The following is a 9697-nucleotide window of genomic DNA, read 5'->3' as shown; positions in this document are numbered from 1 at the left end:
ATTGATAGTCAATCAAATCCTAACCACTGTGCCCTAATTGACGGGCACAGTGTTGTTGGGATAAATGCTCTCAGCTCTTTGAGCAAGTAAGAACTTTAAGACTGAACTGAAATCTGTAAAAGGGCAAAGCTTCGGATTTAGCTGGTAAAAGCTGCCCTATTTCTTCCACTCCCTGCACTGCTGAAGTTTTTCGGAATGAGTTATCAGAAAATACATTAGTGGCCTACTGAATGAAAATCCAAGTAGGCTAAGTAAGTAAGTCAATAGATGTGTACAATGTTGTACATTTAAGCTTATTTTATTATGCTAACATACAAAGTAATAACATGTGTCTACTTTGTACCTTTAGGAGAATTTTCTGCGTTCTTACTACACAAAGAATGATTAATCAGTTTAGCTCAGTAACACAATCAAAAGAGTTCATTTGGGGCCAGAATACACGTATTAATAGAATTATGTTTTTTGTGTTGTTTGTTTTTTCACTAATCACACTGGTACCCATTAAATTATATAGGCTATTGATTAACAATGATTATTGCTGTTGTAGTCATTCAATTCTTAAATTGTTCATTCAATGTTGGCAGTGTCTTTACTATGAGATCTCCTATATTATTTAATATATTTTAATATATTTAAAAAGGTGTCATTTGTTTTAGACACATGTTTTTTGTTTCTTTGCTCCAGGGCAAAATTTGTACAAACTCGGACCAACAAGAAAAGCATGAGATTTTTGACAGCTTTGACATTTTATTGTTCCATTAATCATATCTTACAGGTGTTGTAAGCAGGCCGACTTGGTAAGCCACCAACTGTTAGTAATTGTAACTAATTCTAAAATCCATTTCACCTCTTCTCCCTTTACATCAACATGTATGCTTACAGTGTGACGCGTTCAAAGCCATATCTTCCCACGGGTGCTGAGGGTGTGATGGAAACAGATGCGATGCAGTGCAGTGTCACAAGAAAAACTCACATAAAAGGAGAGAAAAGTCTATAGTTCTGGCAGGCCATGCTTGCATAAGGGGCTTAATTTTCTGCTGGTGAGGCTTCATCTACACAAACTCATTGAGGAAACCATTTACTGTCCCTTCAGGTGTGTCCTCCACAGGCTGTCCCTTACAAAAGGAAGGCACCACAAGGAGATCGGGATCCTTGATCTCGTTTTCAATCTCCATGGTCCTGTAAGAAAGTGACAGAGATACTTTACGGGCATTCACTGTATGTTGTTTGCATCCCTGTAGTATATCGCTCAGATGTTAAAAAGAGCTGAAAAAAATCAACACAGCTTACCTGAAAAGGAATGATGTGGACTCAGTGAAGTAGAAAGTGAACACAGGCAAACATCCCTTGGTTACAGACATGGAATAGTGGCCTGAAAACGAGAACAGAAAACATTCAAATACAGTGAATATCACCACAGTTATACGGGAGCGTCCCTCAAATTCTCTCCTCTGTTTATAGCGCGTCACCCCCTACCTTTCTTGTCGGGCATCGATCCTGTCCATACGTCTAGCTGTAATCCCTCCCCTTCAATGGCTGCACTACCAGAGTGTTCTTTAGTGGAAAACGTGGCATCGTCGGGAATATCCAGAGGGTGCATGCTGCAGTGCAGCGTTTTTTTCACACAGCTCTGGTTTTTGCTTTCAATCTCATAGAATATCCCCTGCCAGAGACAGACTTGCACGTTAAGTTGCTAAACAACTTCAAGTCATGTATTTACTTGTCGGCGCTACAGATTTAAAGCAGTTACCTCTTCGAAAAACATCAGCAGATCCATACTATGTGAAGCGTTTGTGGCGCTGCTCTCGTTTGATCTGAACCGTAGCTTCTTGCCCATTGAATCATAGGTGAATGCACCATATGCTTTCATTTCACCTTTCATTGACATCTAGTTTCATTCGAAAGCATACAGCAAGACACAACAAGGGAGAGTTAAAGAGTTTAAAATGTCATGCAAGGAGCAGGAGTTGATCTGAATGACAAATAATAATAATATATATTTTTAAAAACTTACCACAGACATGAATCCTGTCATATTGGGTGCATCTGAAAGATAAAAGTATGACAGTTAAGACTTTTCATATACTAACAAACATTAAATATAATTTGATCCAATACATAGACTGGAGTTTGTGTGTTGTAACTAAAAAAAAATGCAGCGATCCTAAAAGATGCCTGAAAAATAATTTCAATTTTTTTATGGATAGGGTAAAACTGCAAAGTCTTACGACAAGGCTGATGGTGATCTGCATGGGTGCTGGCGGTCAAGCACATGAAGAAGAATAGCGTAAGAGCTGCATACATTTTTCTGGTCTGGAGGGAATCACAAATGAATGTTCGAGATGGCAACAGCAACCAAAAACTCCAACCAGAAGCACATCTAGCTCTTGATCAACCAAACAGCTGCTTTTATAGGGCTGGTAACTGGCACAAGACAAAAAGTCTGACGTAAAAAGGACCCGGGGTCATAACCCCCTGGACTTCTGACTTCAAGCTGTCCAAATACATTAGTTCTTGTCCCTGCTGGTCGGCACCAAGTGGAAGAGTTTTACTTTTCGTTTTTGATTGTGCAGCTGTCCTGTGATGTTTTCATGCAATGTGTCTCTGGCTGGCCCCCCACTTTCAAAAGCACCTTTCAGAGTGTCATGTGTAAACAAAGGGTAAGACCAATCATGCACGGGGGATTATCAAGGCTGTGTCAGGGAAACAGAGTTAAGTATAGATGAAAAAGGACTTTATGCTAAGTATCATAACAACTCCCTGTTTACAGTGATGTTGTGATAAAGAGGAATGTAGGACTGTAGGTTGTAGGCCTAAGACTGTGGAGTGGATTGATTGAGGGGTTGGAAGTGAAATGTGTTAGTTATGCATCCAATGTCTGTTAGGAACTGAAACTGAACCAGGGAATCTCTATTCCTTAATGAAAGCTGACTGACATTTAAGACAATGTTAGAATCCTTTAAGCGCACGTTCTCTCTCTTATGGCTGGCAAGCCAAGGAAGCAAAAAGACAGCTGGAGGTGGCTAAGAATCTTGAATGTGAACATTCAAGATCAAACTTATCAGCAGATTATATCCAGTAAAATGGCATTTTCTGTTTATATATATGGCCTAGTTTCATGTTCCTTTTTTGCATTTATCTGCTACAAAGCATCAAACCACATCATAGTATTTATTTTACAGTTTGTGTTGTTATGTCATGTTCATCATATGTTTGACAGCTACATGTAAATTATTGCATCCGTGCATTCTCTTCCACTTATCCTTTCCAGGGTCATTGGAGCCTATCCCAGATGTTTTAGGGTGAGAGGCAGGTTGTTAGTCTGTCACAGAGACATACAACCATTTGCACTCACATTCACACCTATGGGAAATTTAGGATTACCAGTTAACTTATCCCCACTAACTGCATGTCTTTGGACTGTGGGAGAAAGCCAGAGTACCCGGAGAGAACCCACGCAAACACGAGGAGAACATGCAAACTCCACACAGAAAGACCCAGATGGAATTGAACTCAGGACCTTCTTGCTGTGAGGCAACAGTGCTAATCACTGTGCTGCATTTTAATTGATATTTAAATATTTTTGATGTCAAAGCACTCACCTGCCATATTTGACTGTAGGGACAAGGACTCCTGCTTCTTTAACTCGAAGTCACGGTGTTCACGGAGAAAGGACAACTGATAGGGCCTTGCTTCTGTACGACCAGTAATGAATAAAAAGTCATGTTTTTTAGATTTGACTCATGGTAACCTTTGAACTTCCACATGCGACACAGACAAAGGAGGGAAAAAAGCAGCTAGGTGTATGTACAATTTTACAAAAAAGTACTAAATGTGTGACTGTGATGATTGACCCCCCCACCAAAAAAAACAAAAAACAAAAAAACACTCTTACCCTTATCTTTATACAAGTGATCCAAGCTAAATAGAAATCCTGGGGTGTGTATACTGGATCAACTGCAAAAGTCAGGGCAGAAACGTGTTGTTTTCACAGTTTCAGTGTGTGCAGCTGTCTGTTGTTCTACTTGCCATCAAAGTTGTGTGTGTATGTGTGTTTTCATGCTAACATCGTGTGCACTCTTTCAAACAGGTGAGAAACATGCATCAATAACAGGCTTCTGAAAATATGAATCAGTGCATATAAAATACTGGCATACTTATGATGTAGTGGTATGTTGGTATACTTTTAACAAGTAATCACTAAAAGCTCCGTAATGTTTGTTTATATGATTTTCAGCTCATTTTATTTGCATTGAGATTTTCGGATTTCTTTTTAATATGAACCCTCCTCCGTGAATCGCAACCTTGTCGTGGTGGAGGGGTTTGTGTGTCCCAGGGATCCCAGGGGCTATGTTGTCTGGGGGCTTTTGCCCCCTGGTAGGGTCTCCCATGGCAAATTGGTCCTGGGTGAGGGACCAGACAAAGAGCGATTCAAAAGACCCTTATGAAAAAAACACCGAGGGAACAGTTTACCCTGCCCGGGATAGGGTTACCGGGGCCCCGCCCTGGAGCCAGGCCCGGGGAGGGTGCCCGAGGGCGAGCGTCTGGTGGCCGGGCCTTAGTCCATGGGGCCCGGCCGGGCACAGCCCGAAGAGGAGACATGGGCCCATCCTCCCGCAGGCCCACCACCCGCAGGAGGCGCCATAGGGGTCGGGTGCATTGTGTGCCGGGTGGCGGCCAGGAGCGGAGGCCCTGGCGGACTGACCCCCGGCTGCCAAGACTGGCAATAGGGACATGGAATGTCACCTCTCTGGTGGGGAAGGAGCCTGAGTTAGTGCGTGAGGTTGAGAGGTACCGGCTAGATATAGTCGGGCTCACCTCTACGCACGGCTTGGGCTCTGGAACCAGTCTCCTGGAGAGGGGCTGGACTCTGTCTCAGTCTGGAGTTGCCCCTGGTGAGAGGCGGCGGGCTGGGGTGGGTATTCTAATATCCCCTCGGCTTGCTGCCGGTACGTTGGGGTTTTTCCCGGTGGACGAGAGGGTTTGTTCCCTGCGCCTTAGGGTCGGGGAACGGGTCCTGACTGTCATCTGCGCTTATGCGCCGAGTGGCAGTTCGGAGTACCCAGCCTTCTTCAATTCAATTCAATTCAATTTTATTTATATAGCGCCAAATCACAACAAATGTCGCCTCAAGGCGCTTCATAGATACAGAGAAAAGCCCAACAATCATATGACCCCCTATGAGCAAGCACTTTGGCGACAGTGGGAAGGAAAAACTCCCTTTTAACAGGAAGAAACCTCCGGCAGAACCAGGCTCAGGGAGGGGCGGCCATCTGCTGCGACCGGTTGGGGTGAGAGAAGGAAGACAGGATAAAGACATGCTGTGGAAGAGAGACAGAGATTAATAACAGATACGATTCAATACAGAGAGGTCTGTTAATACATAGTGAGTGAGAAAGGTGACTGGAAAGGAAAAACTCAATGCATCATGGGAATCCCCCGGCAGCCTACATCTATTGCAGCATAACTAAGGGAGGATTCAGGGTCACCTGGTCCAGCCCTAACTATATGCTTTAGCAAAAAGGAAGGTTTTAAGCCTAATCTTAAAAGTAGAGATAGTGTCTGTCTCCTGAATCCAAACTGGAAGCTGGTTCCACAGAAGAGGGGCCTGAAAACTGAAGGCTCTCCCTCCCATTCTACTTTTAAATACTCTAGGAACAACAAGTAGGCCTGCAGAGCGGGAGCGAAGTGCTCTAATAGGGTGATATGGTACTACAAGGTCATTAAGATAAGATGGGGCCTGATTATTTAAGACCTTGTATGTGAGGAGCAGGATTTTGAATTCAATTCTGGATTTAACAGGAAGCCAATGAAGGGAAGCCAAAACAGGAGAAATATGCTCTCTCCTTCTAGTCCCTGTCAGTACTCTTGCTGCAGCATTTTGGATTAACTGAAGGCTTTTCAGTGAGTTTTTTGGACATCCTGATAATAATGAATTGCAGTAGTCTAGCCTGGAAGTAATAAATGCATGAACTAGTTTTTCAGCGTCACTCTGAGACAGGATATTTCTAATTTTAGAGATGTTGCGCAAATGGAAGAACGCAGTCTTACATATTTGTTTAATATGTGCGTTGAAGGACATATCCTGGTCAAAAATGACTCCAAGGTTCCTCACAGTGTTACTGGAGGCCAAGGTAATGCCATCCAGAGTAAGAATCTGGTTAGATACCATATTTCTAAGCTTTTCAGCGCCGAGTACAATGACCTCAGTTTTATCTGAGTTAAGAAGCAGAAAGTTAGTGGCCATCCAAGTCTTTATGTCTTTAAGACATTCCTGCAGTTTAACTAATTGGTGTGTGTTATCTGGCTTCATGGACAGATAGAGCTGGGTGTCATCTGCATAGCAGTGAAAATGTATGCTATGTCTTCTAATGATGCTGCCTAGGGGAAGCATGTATAATGTAAACAGAATTGGTCCTAGCACCGAACCCTGTGGAACTCCATAATTAACCTCAGTGTGTGAAGAGGACTCTCCATTTACATGCACAAATTGGAGTCTATTAGATAGATATGATACAAACCACTGCAGTGCAATACCTGTAATACCTACAGCATGTTCTAATCGCTCTAATAGAATATTATGGTCAACAGTATCGAATGCTGCACTAAGGTCAAGAAGGACAAGCACAGAGATGAGTCCACTGTCAGAGGCCATAAGAAGATCATTTGTAACCTTCAATAAAGCTGTTTCTGTGCTGTGATGAACTCTGAAACCTGACTGAAACTCTTCAAATAAACCATTCCTCTGCAGATGATCTGTTAGCTGTTTGACAACTACTCTTTCAAGGATTTTTGATATGAAAGGAAGGTTGGAGATTGGCCTATAATTAGCTAAGACTGCTGGGTCTAGAGATGGCTTTTTGAGTAAAGGTTTAACTGCAGCCACCTTGAAGGCCTGTGGTACATAGCCGATTATTAGAGATAGGTTGATCATATATAAGATCGAAGAATTAATCAATGGCAGGACTTCTTTGAGCAGTTTTGTAGGAATGGGGTCTAAAAGACACGTTGATGGTTTGGAGGAAGTAATTATTGAAGTCCCCCCCAGGGACTTCTTAGAGTCCCTGGGGGGGGGTGCTGGAAGGTGCTCCACCTGGAGACTCTGTTGTCCTGCTGGGAGACTTCAATGCTCACGTGGGTAACGACAGCGAGACCTGGAGGGGCGTGATTGGGAGGAACGGCCTCCCTGATCTGAACCCGAGCGGTGCTTTGTTATTGGACTTCTGTGCTAATCACAGTTTGGCCATAACGAACACCTTGTTCGAACATAAGAGTGTCCATAAGTGCACGTGGCACCAGGACGCTCTAGGCCGTAGGTCGATGATCGATTTTGTAATCGTATCACCAGACCTGCGACCATATGTTCTGGACACTCGGGTAAAGAGAGGGGCTGAGCTGTCAACTGATCACCACCTGGTGGTGAGTTGGATCAGGTGGCGGGGGAGGACGCTGGACAGACCTGGTGCACCTAAACGCGTAGTGAGGGTGTGCTGGGAACGACTAGCAGAGGCCCCAGTCTGCGAGATCTTCAACGCACACCTCCGGCAGAGCTTCAACAGCATTCCGAGGGAGGCGGGGGACATTGAGTCCGAATGGACCATGTTCAGCGCCTCCATTGCCGAAGCTGCAGCATTGAGCTGCGGCCGCAAGGTGGTTGGTGCCTGCCGTGGTGGTAATCCCCGAACCAAATGGTGGACACCAGAGGTGAAGGGAGCCACCAGGCTGAAGAAGGAGTCCTATCGGGCTTGGTTAGCCTGTGGGACTCCGGAAGCAGCTGACAGGTATCGACAGGCCAAGCGGAATGCGGCTCGGGCAGTGGCTGAAGCAAAAACTCGGGTGTGGGAGGAGTTCGGAGAGGCCATGGAAAAAGACTTTCGGACTGCCTCGAAGAGGTTCTGGCAAACCGTCAGGCGTCTCAGGAGGGGAAAGCGGTGCTCTACCTGCACTGTGTATAGTGCTGGCGGAGCGCTGCTGACGTCGACTGAGAAAATTGTCAGGCGGTGGAAGGAATACTTCGAGGACCTCCTTAATCCCACTGACGCGTCTTCCGAGGAGGAAGCAGAGTCTGGGGATGAGGGGAATGACTCGCCAATTTCCGGGGGCGAGGTCACTGAGGCAGTTAAACAACTCCTTGGTGGCAGAGCCCCTGGTGTTGATGAGGTCCGCCCCGAGTTCCTGAAGGCTCTGGACGTTGTAGGGCTGTCCTGGTTGACACGCCTCTGCAATGTTGCGTGGAGATCAGGGGCAGTACCCGTGGATTGGCAGACCGGGGTGGTGGTCCCCATCTTTAAGAAGGGGGACCGGAGGGTGTGTTCCAACTACAGGGGGATCACACTCCTCAGCCTCCCCGGGAAAGTCTATGCCAGGGTGCTGGAAAGGAGAGTTCGTCCGCTAGTCGAACCTCTGATGCAGGAGGAACAATGCGGTTTTCGTCCTGGTCGCGGAACACTGGACCAGCTCTTCATCCTCTCGAGGATACTTGAGGGTGCATGGGAGTTTGCCCAACCAGTCTACATGTGTTTTGTGGACTTGGAGAAGGCATTCGACTGTGTCCCTCGGGGTGTCCTGTGGGAGGTGTTGCGGGAGTATGGGGTGTCTGGCCCATTGCTACGGGCCATTCGATCCCTATACAACCGTTGCAAGAGCTTGGTTCGCATTGCCGGCAATAAGTCGGACTCGTTCCCGGTGGGTGATGGGCTCCGCCAGGGCTGCCCTTTGTCACCGGTTCTGTTCATAATTTTTATGGACAGGATTTCTAGGCGCAGCCAAGTGGCGGAGGGCTTTCGCTTTGGTGGCCTCAGGATCTCATCTCTGATTTTTGTGGATGATGTGGTTCTGTTGGCTTCATCGGGTGAGGGCCTCCAGCTCGCACTGGAGCGGTTCGCAGCCGAGTGTGAAGCAGCGGGAATGAGGATCAGCACCTCCAAATCTGAGGCCATGGTTCTCAGCCGGAAAAGGGTGGAGTGCCCACTCCGGGTCGGGGATGAGGTCTTGCCCCAAGTGGAGGAGTTTAAGTATCTCGGGGTCTTGTTCGCGAGTGATGGGAGAAGGGAGCCGGAGATCGACAGACGGATTGGGGCTGCAGCTGCAGTAATGCAGACGCTGCACCGGTCCGTCGTGGTGAAGAGGGAGCTGAGTGTAAAAGCGAAGCTCTCAATTTACCGGTCGATCTACGTCCCTACCCTCACCTATGGCCACGAGCTGTGGGTAGTGACCGAAAGGACGAGATCGCGGATACAAGCGGCGGAAATGAGCTTCCTCCGAAGGGTGGCTGGCATCTCCCTTAGAGATAGGGTGAGAAGTTCGGCCATCCGGGAGGGGCTCAGAGTAGAGCCGCTGCTGCTCCACGTCGAAAGGAGCCAGCTGAGGTGGTTTGGGCATCTGACAAGGATGCCCCCTGGGCGCCTCCTGGGTGAGGTGTTCCAGGCATGTCCCACCGGGAGGAGGCCCCGGGGCAGACCCAGGACACGCTGGAGAGATTATATCTCTCGGCTGGCCTGGGAACGCCTTGGTGTTCCCCCGGATGAGCTGGAGGAGGTGGCTGGGGAGAGGGAGGTCTGGGCCTCTTTGCTTAGGCTGCTGCCCCCGCGACCCGGCCCCGGATAAAGCGGATGAAGATGGATGGATGGATGGATGAACCCAGATGAATGAATTCTCTTCTGCTCTCATTTCAGTTTTGCGTGAAAACAAATCGTTG

At 46.8% G+C, this 9697-nt stretch overlaps 1 protein-coding gene across 1 annotated transcript; it reads right to left on the bottom strand.

The window, feature by feature from the left end:
- Nucleotides 1-727: 727 nt before the first annotated feature.
- Nucleotides 728-2399, bottom strand: epd (ependymin). The gene is made up of 6 exons (XM_085175914.1): nt 2229-2399; nt 2015-2046; nt 1751-1888; nt 1477-1663; nt 1291-1372; nt 728-1179 (listed from the first exon to the last, which is right to left on the bottom strand). Exons 1-6 carry the CDS (start codon nt 2302-2304, stop codon nt 1053-1055), a joined length of 642 nt encoding a protein of 213 aa, XP_085032040.1. The 5' UTR covers nt 2305-2399; the 3' UTR covers nt 728-1052.
- Nucleotides 2400-9697: the final 7298 nt, after the last annotated feature.

This window comes from Neolamprologus multifasciatus, chromosome 10, assembly GCF_963576455.1.
Source record: "Neolamprologus multifasciatus chromosome 10, fNeoMul1.2, whole genome shotgun sequence".
NCBI classification, from domain to species: domain Eukaryota; kingdom Metazoa; phylum Chordata; class Actinopteri; order Cichliformes; family Cichlidae; genus Neolamprologus; species Neolamprologus multifasciatus.
Note: the sequence above shows the minus strand (reverse complement) of the source record. Positions and strands in the feature narration are given on the sequence as shown.